Source organism: Larimichthys crocea, chromosome XVII (genome assembly GCF_000972845.2).
Source record: "Larimichthys crocea isolate SSNF chromosome XVII, L_crocea_2.0, whole genome shotgun sequence".
Classification (NCBI taxonomy): domain Eukaryota; kingdom Metazoa; phylum Chordata; class Actinopteri; family Sciaenidae; genus Larimichthys; species Larimichthys crocea.
In genome coordinates, this window is record NC_040027.1 from 27,703,672 (window position 1) to 27,717,615 (window position 13,944).

A 13,944-nucleotide genomic window follows, 5' to 3' on the forward strand; every position below is an offset into this window, starting at 1 on the left:
TTTTATTTTGATTTTCTTCATCCTTTTATGCACAATTTCAAATTGCACATAAGAGCAGCTGAATAGAAACACACCTACTGCTTCAAAACAAACAAGTACCCTGTATATGTCTGCTGCCGCAGCTTCTTCATGTCAGAATAACACTGATTCATATAGTTAGCCACCCACATCTGACTACAACACTACAAAACGTATCATCATCTCTGTCATGATGTGTATGATTTAAAGTCATTTAAAGTCAACTTTTAGCATGAAACAAATATTCAGTATAAATCATACAAAAAAAGATCACACCTAGCAAGTATAGTGATTGAAAGCAAGTGTGTCTCTGAGACATGAGAGAGTTGGGTTCAGTGTTATTCAGGTGTGGAAGTGTACAAATGACTGGGTGTACAGCTTAGGCTGCCGATCATTCAATATTTATGGGTATTGAGTTCCACTGGTATTCTTTCATGATGATATAATCATACTGCGCCTTACAAAACTCACTGTGATTCAGTGTTGGTAACTGTGTTTTCTTTATGTATAGATCCTGTGGTTTCGGAGAGCAGTGCTCGGAGGACTGACAACCTGCCTGGTGCTCAACATCCTCTGGTAAGCACAAGGTTTTCTTATTGTCCTGCTCTTTAACTTCATCATAGTTCATTAATGCCCTACACCTTTTCAGGTTTAATCATAATTTTATAGTCACACTCATTGTCATGCTCGTGAACCATGGCAGAGACTTTTTCCTCCAGAAGATCGTCTGGTGTATTGTCTCCCAGAGGGAGAGCGCCACAGGACACTGTGCTATTTCTGTGCGACTGCCACAGCCTCTCCACAGGCAGAGAGTCAGGGAGTATGGAGGCGTGGGGTGGCTTTGTTTTAGGCACAGTAATCATTAGGTTTATGTGTTGAAACGCTTGCAAGAAAATGATGTAACTTACTTTTGTGAACAGCATCAGATATAGTGTATAAACAGTTAAACAGAAGGTGAAACCTTTTGGTTGGGATGAAGCCAAGAAAGTATGGTTGGGTTTCAGATTTGGAACCTGAGAAGACTGACAGTGAGCATTGTGGTCAGATGATCACACTGCTGGACCATCTGAGAGACAGAGATGTCAACATTGGCAGGAAACCTCTGAGACCCTCAGCAGAGGCTCAGGGACAGCAGGCATTGATGGCAGCCAGGATGGTAGCAAATCTGGTCCAGAGAGACGGAGGACTCCAGATGCACCAGAGAACACAGACCATCCACAAGCTCTCAAAACCTATTTTGCAGCTGAAAAGACCTTCAGGGGGAGCGTGTAACTGTTCTTTACTGTCCTCCACATAGAAATAAGTGTCAGTGGTATGGAATCAGACTGAACTATATTTACATATTGATATTTATACCTTACTCCCTTTAGTAAATATGATTAGTAATCCTCTCTCTCTTTAATGTAAAATGTAATTGTAGGTAACCTGGCTGCATCTAGTGTTTAAGTGACAGAGAGAGAAATGAATCATAGACACACGTCTATCTCTCTTGTATTCCAGACTATTAGCAGAAAACATTTAACTTTATTTGTAAATATCTTCTACATATGTGTTTGTTTCACTGATAACACACCTTGGATATTGCCAAAATGGAAAATATAACAGTAAAACACACAAGCACTCTTTAAACAAAATTCTGTATTGCACTGCTGCATGAGATAGTCTTTGCACACCCATGACAAATTTCACTGAGCTATACCCAACAATTGTCTGTATCTGACCTTTGGTGTACTTTACTGATCAGCTTCTGGCAAAACAACTTACAGCGGCTTCACACAATAAGTCTCTCTCCTCTGGGATACTTCTCTGAGATTTATGAGCTTCAGGCTGCATTTTTTTTCCCTCTTTTGTGTCCAACCTACACGCCGGATTCTGGAAGCAGCGTTCCGTGGCAAAGCAGTGCTCTATAATGGCGCGTCTTTTTCGCAAGGGAGCTTCATTTATCGATTCACGATAACATTTCAGAGTGATATCAATGCTCTGCAAACAGGCTTCACTTTCTCTCAGCACAGTTACAGAGCTCTTTGGTCAACTCACAGACTGCAAAAACCTAAACCATCCTTTCATTTTAGTTCAGCAAAATGCATGAGATGAGCCTTCAACTAATGGTCTCTCTTAAACGTTTTATCTGATTCATGTGAAATGTTTATGAAATGTGGTGCACACTATCCACTTTTAGTCACTCTAAAGAACAGTCTTTCCAGGAAGTTGGATGCGATTAATGCGAGTCCTGCTGTAGACACCTCCCTAATATGTTTCTTCTGCAAGAGGCCAGATCATATTATTCCCATGTCGTGTCTTCCTGGTGATCTGGCCCCACGGAGGGTTAAGGTTACCCCACAGCAACATTCTGAAATCAATTCATTTCAATAGAATTATCATGATCAGTGACTTTGCCCAGGCACACAAAGTAAATTTGCTTGTTTCTTTTCCAACATTTCAACTTTGGTGAAGTTTGGCCCCCTTTGTAGATGGCCTCATTCAGTGTTTTGCCGCCATCCCTGACAAGTCCCTCAATGCCTCCATGACAGAGAATGAATTTGAGCTCATGTAGTGTGCAGCTGTCCAGCTCTGTCAGTTCTCTAGCCGTGGAAAGTTTAACAGCAAGTTTAACTGAGCATTGTCACCCTCAGTGTCACCTGTTGTGCCAGGAAGTTGTTACAGGGAGCTCCTTTCTCTGTGATTCTTTGTCTGAGGTGAAGTGAGCAAGGCTACAAAACTACCAACAAGGCATCCATTCCTGACTAGCTGTTATCAGCCGAGCAAACGTCAGCCTTCAAGAGACGTGAGAAAGGCTTTTTCAGCTCCCCAAAAAGACAGATTTCACTATCTGCACAGTCCTCATGCTTCTTCCTGGCAGATGCCCTTCTATCTAAGGAGATGAGGTTAGCTGCCATCTCACTCTGTTCCTCCAGGCAGCAAAGCAAGAGAGGCCCGATACTATAGACTATCTCACTGTTTACTGTTCTTATGTACGGACTCATCCATATGACAGGATGAGTCAGGGTTACAGCAACAATGAACATGAATTATAATTGCATCATTAACATCTACCCATTCATTCTGCTACCCTGCACAATGCACAAACTGTAGTGAATTCTCGAATTAGCCTAATTTATGGTGCTTATATTTTCTTATTTTCTGTCTTGTGTTGGGTTGGTTGACAAAGTATGCATTAAAGTGTCAGTAAGCTTCAAATAAAGTACTTCCAACATTTTACATTTTCTAAAACCAACCGTCTAACACACTTGCCCAGGATGATCAAGGATTGTTTTTTTCTACTCCGATATTAAGGCAATCTGAACTAATTCACTATCAGGACTGAGGATCTCTACAATCTGTGCCCCACAGTGCATTTTGAGTTGTTTCTGGTGGCTCGTCTCCCCGCTGAGCCTCATTAATCAGCACGAGTGCAGAGTGAATTTTAAATCCTTAATTGCAAACCAGTTTGCTGTCTCTCTTCCATGGATTGGAAACCCTGCATCTACATCTCCATATGCCTGCTCACCCAACCTCCATATAAGTAGTTCATGTTATGGATAGGATTTGGATTGTGATATTAAAGTTATGATGTCTTGAAGATAAGCTGTGTCACATCCTCAGGCTCACATGTATTTGATGGAACCGATGCACTTTTTTTTTTAATCAATTCAGCTGTACAGAAAATACCTAAATGCTGACAATTCACTTGAGCTATCCATGCATAAGTGCAATGAGATGCGCGTAAACTGTCTCTCAAACTTTGAGGAATGCGATATTTAATAAATGGGTTTACAACCTTTTTACAGCTAATAAAAAGAAAGAATTCATTTATTGGAAGAATGTATTGCTTTCTTTCTGTCACATGAGCTCCCTTTTTGTAGACTGCCAGAGATTCTAAACATTTCATATTATCTAATAGCTCAAAACTATGGTTGAATAGCTGAACTGAAAAGTGTAAGTAATGCATTTAAGTTGACGTTATTTGCTCTTCCAAATGCTTGAAGTCTGGCATAGTTTATCACTATAAGTTGACTGAAATCATTACGACTCACACTGCATGGATGCAAATCCTCTCTCCTGCCTTGCTTCCGCTCACCTCTCTCTGCCTCATCACACTACTTCTTTTTGGGGTCCTGTTCCTGCTTGACGCCTTGGTAAGCAATTTCCTCTGCCTCCATTTTTTTAGACCATAATTTTGATTGATAATTATCGTTGCGGACATAATTCTGTTGAGCTACCCTGCAGAGTGAAAGACTAGTAGAATAAAATAGAAATGGTGTGTTGTTGGGTGCATTCGAGCGTAGCCACAACAAATGAATGGATAAATCTCTCAGAGCTGCACTCTGCACTGCCGATTCAAAGAGATCAGCCAGTGCCGCAGAGAGAGGAGAAAACGTTCTTGTCCATGACTTGCTTTCTCTCTCTCTCTCACTCCCTGCAGCCTAACTTTATGGCCTTTGATTTCAAACAGAGAACTTGTGATTCATCCTCTGTTTCGCAGTTTTCTGCTTTTGTTTTTAGAAAACATGCAAAGACTAGCTGTACCCTAAAGCATTAGAATGCTGATTTCCATCAGACCTAATCACTCTGACAATCCAAGGGGCAATCCCTGTTGGAGATCTGGTTGTTTCTGGTCATCCATCTCTAGTAATACACATATCTGAATTGATAATAATAGCACATTTGACAGTAGTGTTAGTCACAGTGCTGGTGAAATCTATCATTAAGTATGTGATGCAGTGTGAATATAGATGAGAACTGATTTGAAGTTCATTCTTGACCTTGAAAACAGTAGTTTGCAAAACAGTCTTACCATGAGGTCCATTTAGTAGCTGTTTTTGATCGTATTACAAGGTCATCTTCTTCTTAGAGAATAGAAATGTTCAAATTTCCTTTTTTTTTGTGAGCAAATGTCTAACTTAAAGTTTAGACCTGGGGAAATACTGTAAACCTCTTCATGAATCTATCTTTGCAGTCTGCTGAGTAAGGTTAACCCCAAACTTTTTTTGCCAAATTAATATTGCTCACTTAACAGTTTACAGTTGCCAGATAACATTCTGGACAAAATAAAAGCTCTTGTGTTTTTTGATTAAAAAGATGCAACATTAAAGTGTGACATGTCAAAAGTCCTTTAAGCACGTCAGAACATGTTTTTGTATACAACATTTTGTTCAGCAGAGACAGTAATAATTCATTTTACTGTTTCTTCAAAAGAACAGCTCAAATTACGAGCCAAATGAAACTCTAAACTGAAAAAGATGTGTTTTCAGAGTGACACCTAATTAAAAGGTTATCAGACATAAATGGCTGCCTTGGGCTAAGAGGAAAATTAGAGTAAGTTGACAGTATAAATGTTACCTTGCCTGGAAACATTGATTTAAAAGTGGCTTGTTTGCAAACATCTAACATGCTAAACCTGATAAGCTCAATTAACTCTCCTCTTTATTTGCAGCAGGGAGTTGTCAGACAGAAATCTTAATGATATCATATAAAAAACAACGTATATATTTAAACAATAACAGTAGATGAGCCTGTGAAATTCTTATTGAGGATTACTTCCATTTCATGCATGGCATCTACAAACACAAGCATTCATTGACAGTGAAAAGATGTTATTGGGGATGCTTTTTTGACAATGAGCATTTTTTTTATTTTTTATTCTTTGATGCAAATTTAGTGAATTCTTCTGTTAATCATTTAAGCCTGAACATGTGATGTTTTGACAAAATAAACTTCAGGTTGTGCCAAACCTGATGTGATTATTTTTTACATTTTGATAACAGCTGGTGGTCATGTTGTTAAATCTACAGTTTCCAGTCAGAGGTGCCAGGTCAGAGCCATTCACTGTGTTTACCTTGAATACTTTACCCTTTCCAACGGTCCTCTTAGCAAAAGTTGCATTTCATGTTTTATTCTTGAAATGCATAGCTGTGCTGACACATCAGTTATGATATGATGTGAGCATTTACAACGGTAGAATTAAAGTATCATCAGATTGATGTGATCACATATAAACGGCTTCACCAACCGTGTTTAATATTTATTTCTGTCACCGTTTTAGAAATTAATTGTAATAAAAACCCCACCATCTGCCTCTGGCTGCAGATTTGTGGTTCTGTGTGATCACGTTGTGTCGCTCTGCACTTTCCAGACAACAATATGATTTCCATGATGAAGCATCTTTCCATTTGTTAAGCTGTTGGCGTCATCCATCACTGTGATTGGCTCTGCTGTTTCAGAGCAGTGATGTGACTGCCTGAGTGTATGTAATAATAAGCACACCATCCCATCTACAATATATTCCACTACACCCAGCCTGTCTGCACTTTGCCCTGCTGCACATGCATGAACCAAAATAGCAGTTGACTGTCACACAGTCCATCCAGCCAAGACCTACCAATTTGATCTAGTCATGCTTGCACGATTAAAACAGGGCCATACAACTTAAAACAAAAGGTAAACTAATTGGCATTAGAGAAATACAGCAAAACGATTCAGCAGGGAGAACCTCAAAGATCATCCAGTACAGAGACAGTGTGTCTCAGTGCTGTGTGTCAATGTCTAATGCAGGAAAGGATGTGTAGAACAGGAGGATGTGGTGCTGGAGGAGGTAAATTACCAACACAACTACAAACAGTGTTGTCCAACAGGTGGGTAAAGTCTAAGCAGCCACAGCAATGTTATGTTAAGGATAACAAGGTTAACGCCTTGTTTTCAAGACACTGCATGTTTTGTGATTTAGTGCTGTGCCTGAACTTCAGGCCAGGCTTCATTTCAACTGAGTGTGGCTCAGTCTTCCTGATGAATGTATAATTAATTCATGATGGTGTCCTTGTAAAAGTAGTGAGTCTCTGTTCCATGTCAGACTTGGGGGCAATCTTATTCTCAAAAAGGGAAGAAGTGAAGCCTGGCTTGGTTAGAAGACTGCCATATCTCCACAGTTCTGCAGTCTACTGCAATGTCTGAAAAACTGGAATCGTCCGAGGACCACAACACTTCTGTTGATACATTATAGTTCTTTGTTACCTTCCATGAATTATTTGTGTTTGTAAAGAGTTGAATGTTGTAATCTAACAGTAAGAATCTTATTGGGGAGATATTTTCTGAGCATTTTTCAACGATAACCCCCCGTTCACCTTAATTCACTTGGTACATTCCCCTGGCAACACCTCCATATAAGAAGTCCAAATTAGCTGAGGCCTGGTCTAAACAGGAGGACGACAGGTGAATCACAGAGGTGGGGACATATAAGTCTGATTAGGTTTGTGCTCACACTGTCCCACTAATAGATTAATTATTGTCAGTATATTTTACCAATCATACCTTTAGAACACACGACCAAAACAACACAATGCCAGGTGGATGTTAAAGCTACTGTTGTTATGGTGAAGGGGCCACAGCTGTGTCTGTGTACACACAATGAACCTTGTCTCTGGCCACTTGGTGAACACGGGTTCAATGTATGTTCTCCTTTTAGCTCCAGATTGCTCTCCACCAACTTCTAAAGGAAATGTCTATGTAGCTGCTAAATGTTCTTCTTTGTTTACCAGTGTGATGCTAACATTGTCCATCGACTGTTTGGTGCTGAGCCCCGTCTGCTTTTGGAAACAGGGCAGAGAAAACTCAAACACCCAGCAGTGCTGAGGGGAACAGCAGTTCTTGGATAGTTCTTTGTGGGCCCTTTCGCATTGCACAGGGGCATTTAATGCTCACATAGAAATATTGATTGCAGCTTAGTAAACAGAGTATGTGTCCTTCTTGGAGCCTGAGAACAGGGCAACCTTGTCCTATAAGAAACTGAAGCTTATTTTTTTCACATTTTCATCTGTCTTTAGTAACTTTCTGTGTGTGTGTGTGTTTCAGGTGCTGGGCAGTGCTGAAAATTGTCCCCCAGACGTCGTTACCAGAGAGGCGGATGGCAGCTGAGATGACAACCCAGCCCGACTACAGTAACCTGTCTTATTCTCATTCCTCCATCTCCCCTCTGCTGTACTCCAACATCTCACTAGAAGAGTAAGTCTTTACTCTGAACCTTGTGCCTTGTGCCTACTGTAGCCTACGACAGTCGATAGATTCAGTCATTAAGGACAGGAACTCCTTAGTAGTGAACATTTCTGATTGTTAATTCATTGTTTTGATGGACCAGGGTTTATCTCTGAGTGTTGATAACTTGTCCTCTCGCTAGGTTATAGGTTCAAGTCCAGAAAATCTGATTCCAGTCAGCTGAGCATGGACTGTCTGTCATCCACACTGTAACAGATAGATTGAGTATTGAGTAAATGAATTATACATTCAAGTGGGAAATTGCAAAATGTTCCTTTTAAAAGGTTGATTGGTGAGCATGGGTCCAGAGTACAGTTTGCCCTGTCATCTTCAGGTAAATGGCTTCAGGGTTATCTCCTTTAGTCACTTTGAATTACATTTTTACTCACTTTAATGAACCTCACCACATTTTTTATTGAAGGCCAAGACTTTACTGTAAATGTTTCATTTCAGTTATTTAATGCTGATGTCCAAAGGGCTTTGGTATTACCTAATCAAATGAACCAAAATAAAGGGGTAAACGCTCCAAAGGTCACTCTGTGGTTGATAAGAACAAGCCCTTACATGATCTTGGGACTGAGCCAAACCATTGATATTGAGCTGTGCAGAACACAGCTAGAAGGCTTTTTCTTAATAGAAATTCTGAGAGATGATTTATCCTCTTCTGTTATTAGCCAAAATCTTCAGCTTAAACTTGAAATGATTCAACTGCTGCTCGAAAATTGAAGTTGACAGTTTATTCTTGACCTTGTGAATGGCATTCAACAGACAATAACAAGTCAAGGTCCGCTCACTTGTCAGTTGTAGTGCTTTCAACTGTATTACGTGTTCCTCATCAGCAGTAGTTTTCACAGTCGTAGATCTGTGGGTCATTTTTCCATGATTCCTAGAACCTTGTGGCCCGAGGGCTAAGCTTTGGCAATTCAATTCATGACCTTGGAAACAGCAATATTTCAACTCAAGGTCGACGTACTCACTTGTGCTTGAGCTTAAAACTGTAGTGAGATATCGAGAGGCAGACTCAGTAATAGACTGTGTATACTCTAGGCATGGATAGCGATGGGCGACAATCTATCAAAGCAACTGTTCCAAAGTGTCCTACTATCTGAGGTCGAATGACAAACTGTCAAATAACATCCATTAAGATCATCTCAGTCGTAAAATAATTTGGCAGGCATGGCGCTCTTTTTATACCATTACATTGTCCACTCCCATTCTGAGATCATAAAGCAGCACCAGACTGTCATTTCTGATCCTAAGTTAGCTTTTTGTCATGAGAATTGTGCAGTATGCTATTCCGTTGATGTACAAAGGTGACAGTGATGATACGTCAGCAGAGAATTGTGTGAATGTGCACAATTAACAGCTCTTGTACTGAATATGTAATTATTTCAAAGCATCTTTGAATTGTAATAGCTCCCTGGCTCAGGCCTCCCCTTTCCATGAAATCCTTCTTCATTCCACTGATTTGCAGAACAACCATTTTTCATTCTGATTGTTTGGCATGAATTTTTATGTCTGTGTTATTCTTTCCCTGACTACCGATCACTGCTCATTGTTCATCTCTTTAAAAAGCACAGCTCCTGTGACCCACATGGTTAAGACAACCTCAGTGACAGGTACTCTCCTCTTCCTCCTGCCTAGTAGAGCTGTGGCTTTCACAGACCAACACTGCCCCCTGGTGGATTTTGAGAAAATGTTAAAAAAAAAGGCATCTGTTAGAAGCACATGGCTGTTATGTCACTTCAAATCCCAATCCTCTAACCTTGTCCCCTTCATCTGTTGGCCCTTTTAGAGAAGCTATGTGCATTTAAAGCCATGTGATGATGAAGGGGGTTGTTGTGGAGAAATTGCTAAAGTCAAAGGTCAATGGTGAGGTCAGAATGGAAGAAAGTGTTCAGGAGCCTCTGATGTCTTATGCTGTATTATTTATTGACGCTTGATCAAGGAGAATTAGAGACACTCTTCAAAGTACAGATTAAGAAGTGTCTGAGTTGGCCTCACATTCTGTTGAACTTGTGCTGGTGGATAGACTAAACCCCAAGATATCACCACAAATACTATACACCCCAAATGAGACAAAGAGAATGTTTTTACCAAGAACAGTGTTATTGTCAGCATATTCTAGTCTAGAGACACAGATGTCTGTTTACGTCAATGGGAACGTCAACGGCCAGCCATCTATTATGTCTAAGAATGTAGCAATAGGTCTCTTCAACCCTGGCCACCACAGTGTTGAGATCTAGAACCTACTGTTCTCAAACAAAGCCAAACAATTAATACTGCTGAGGACCTCAAGGCCCACATGTGACCTGTGTGACCTAAGGATCCAGAACAGAGGTAAAATTACTTATATGATCTGTCACTGGGATCAGGTACAATATGCAGTTTTCTAAACACAGTGTTACTGCTCAGATAAAGGTGATCGGGAGCAGTTCTATTCCTGAAAAAGTTTGGGTGATGCATGAAAAATATCTGGATGACTATCCACATGTTACATGATGGCTGGTGTCAAGACTGCTTTATTTAGGTCCTGGTTTATCAAAACATTTGTAGAACAAGTCTTAAAAGTCTTCATTGGAAGTGTCCATACAAAATAAAGAATGGTGTTGTTCATCAAAGATGTACTCTCACCTTCATGCACCAGTATGGACAGGGATCGATAAGATTGTATTGAGTCCAATGGCATTATCAATTTGGCTTATTGGTTAAATTTTTTAATGATTCCTGGTTCATTTTCTGTGTGAAAAACAAATGGAGTTGAGTTGAGCTGGCTGCTACAGTCCATCATCATCTCTAGAGGGTGAAATGAAAGAATGTTTGATTTATGTTTTCATAGTTTCATAGAAAGAAAATGTGCTCAGCCTGTCTGAGTTGCCTTTAACAAGATATTTACCCAAAGTAATGGACTTGCTGTTTGGTTGGGAAGCAGCTGCACTCATATGTAGAGTCTTAAATGCATGGCAGTCCTGGAATTTAAGCTCATGTTGCCAGTGTTTCCATCTTCACTTGAAATGATGCTTTTACAGATGTTACATCATCACTGTCATCTTTGTGAAACTAACCCACAGTATGAACCATTTCCCATCATCTATACCTTTGATGTCATTGTTTTGCAACAAAAAAAAAACAAACAAAAGAAAATGAATGATGTGTTTGCAGTCAAAGTCTCCTTTCCTTGCTATAATGTGGGCTCTGTTGCTGCCTCTCAGAGATTCTGTTTAACACTAATAACATCAAAGCTGAGAATTCAGCTATACCAGGGCTGTCCAAACTTCTTTTAAAGAAGGCCAGATATATTGTAAAAATGAAGCTGAGGGCTGCATTTATCGGAATTACCAATTCAGTTTAATTCAGAAATTAAGAATTTGTTGTAATTAGTGTAGCAGTTTGAGCATTAAAGAAAATGGTTGAAGTTAAATCATTTCAAACTAATGATGTCCAAATGTAACAGCTCAATATTAATGCAGCTTGACAATTAAATGTCATTAAAAGATGTTTTTTTTTTTTCTGGAGGAATTCATGGAATCACTCTGAAAGGAATGATTCCCTTCAGTTCCACCTGACAACAAGTGCCACAAGGCCTACTGGTGACAAAGTGTTTATTCCCAGCTCGTAAATTATAGATGGGAAACAAAGTTGCTTCAATCAAGCCACACAACACAACATGTGAGTCAGTCAGCACTAGACTCCTCTAAAGTGACAATATTAATAATAATTTCCACACTATATAGAATGAAACCTATCAAAACTATGTTTTTTACCACATAAAACAGGTGTGGTCTCATAAACATATCAAATCTGAGCTTAAAATAGAGGTGTCTGATGCCGACAGCATCTCATAGTTTCAACAGCGAGGTTAGACCATAAAAACACACCACACACTCCTGGGAGCGTGTCTGCTGCTGTGAGCACTGTAACCTTTGTGGTTTGCGTTCATCGGGATGGTTGAGGAAGAGCCTCGCATGTTTTCATTCAGGGCATTCAGACCGATTCAGGTGTCAGATGTGCCAGCTTGGCAGGAGTCACAGTCTGAGAGGTGTGCAGCAAAAAGCTCCTCACACAAGCGCATCAGCACTTTGCCCCAGGACAGCCACCTGCCATCAAAGCACAGCAACAGGTGGAAGGTTCCCTGAGCCCATCTCCATGCATATTTCTGTGACATTTTCTATCCTTCACAGAAACAGCAGTAGCATAGTTGTCTTCTACATGGATCAACATCTGAGGAAGATGCTGATTTTTTTTTTCTATAAGCTTGAGGGTCAGATATTTTTTGCATCATCATCACAAAGCCCTGATTGCAGATGCAAATTTAGGACATTTTGTTTGAATTTTGTTGTTTTTCATGCAAATTATCAGAGGCAGCTAGAGACAGGGTTTGTAATGATAGTTCACTGGCTGCCACAGCTAGTAAAATCACCAACAACTGTCAGATGGTCTTTTTCTGTCTGAAATTAAGAACCCATTGTTTCAAAGTATTTCAAGAAATTCTGTCCACTAAATCTGCCACCATTATTGGAAACTGCAAATGAGAAGTGATAGATAGGAAAGCTTAACAGTGACTAAGGGAGGTGAGGTGTAGCCACCAGCAGCATCCTCAGTGGAGAAAACAAGTAGTAAAAATGCTGACAGAGGAGTCTCCTGTAGTAGTGTGATAAACCCACTCTGCTTTTCATCACCATGGCTGCTGTGTTACCACATGAACCCACACAAGATGTCCACTGAAAACTCTGCAATTATGAAGTTATTTATACAACCTGCTGATAGCAGCCCTCTTTGTCCAGCCTGCCAGTCCTCAACAGTTTCCTCACACTAAAGGTGTATCACCGAGACCAGTAACTGTGCACATTTTGACACAGGGTCAGAATATAAACACACCGCTATTCAACTCTGTATCTGAAAGTGGAACATCCACTATCATTCCTTTCACAGCAGCACTTACTCAAAGCCCTGGCTATATGAGGCTTTTTAGCTTTGGCAATTTGAAGCTCCAAAAAATTATGCACACAGTGCTGTATCTTTTTATTAGTTTTGCCTGATCCAACCCAGTGTTTAAAGCACTGGATCATATATGCCAGCATTAACAGCTGATAGCACAATAGTTATCTTGCCTAGAGGTCATAAGGGCAGAACAGCTGATGACACTTGAAGAGTTGTGACATGTTTTAATTTCTCTCAGTGACGAAGTTTTAACAAATTATTTAAATGTTAGCAGTTCCTTATTGACACTAAACAGTTTTCTTTAATGTTGGTTAGTTTTACAGTATTAGTTAACATTTGATGGAGCAACAGGAACAGCCATGATTCAAAGAGGAAGATGAACCTGGAACGAATGTCATGGTGCTAACCAAGTTTAGAAAGGTTAAAATATACTACCAATAAATTAAATGTTGCCGACAAAGCCACCTAGGTTAAAAAGAGCCTAGGACTCTGTTAGGTAAGGCTACACAGGTTCTTTAAAATCAGGGGTAAACAGAGCAGAGTCTCAGGATATCATTTAAAAATGGTCCATGGTTTATTTACATAAAATGCATTAAAATAATTAAAAATTACCCGCCAAGTGTCCTGTCCCTCGAATGGTGGTAACTAGGGATGTAACGATGCATCGTGACACGATTAAAATCGGTACAAATGTGTGACGACTCGCATCGGTTGACAGAAAAAATGAATCGCGATTCTTGGCGAATGCGAGAGAAGTAGGATATGTTGTTTTTTTGTCTTTTCTTTAATTAGAAATAGGTTACGTTGTGGCTGCAGCTTCCACTGCCGCGTCTGCCTTTCTGTGTCACACACACACACACACACACACACACAAACACACACACACAAACACACACCCCTACACACATGCGCAGTAGTGGTAATCGGCGTCAGGCCTGACTATACTGTAAATGATACCAT

At 40.0% G+C, this 13,944-nt stretch overlaps 1 protein-coding gene across 2 annotated transcripts in view; it reads left to right on the forward strand.

Annotated features, from left to right (window-relative positions):
* The window catches only part of si:ch211-51h4.2 (uncharacterized), an 84,570-nt gene that overhangs the window by 50,672 nt on the left and 19,954 nt on the right, over nt 1-13,944 (forward strand). For both annotated transcript variants that reach the window (XM_019256464.2, XM_019256465.2), the window contains exons 11-12: nt 530-594; nt 7,864-8,013. In XM_019256464.2, the coding sequence (XP_019112009.1) occupies nt 530-594; nt 7,864-8,013 (215 nt within the window). The remainder of the gene's footprint in view (nt 1-529; nt 595-7,863; nt 8,014-13,944) is intronic.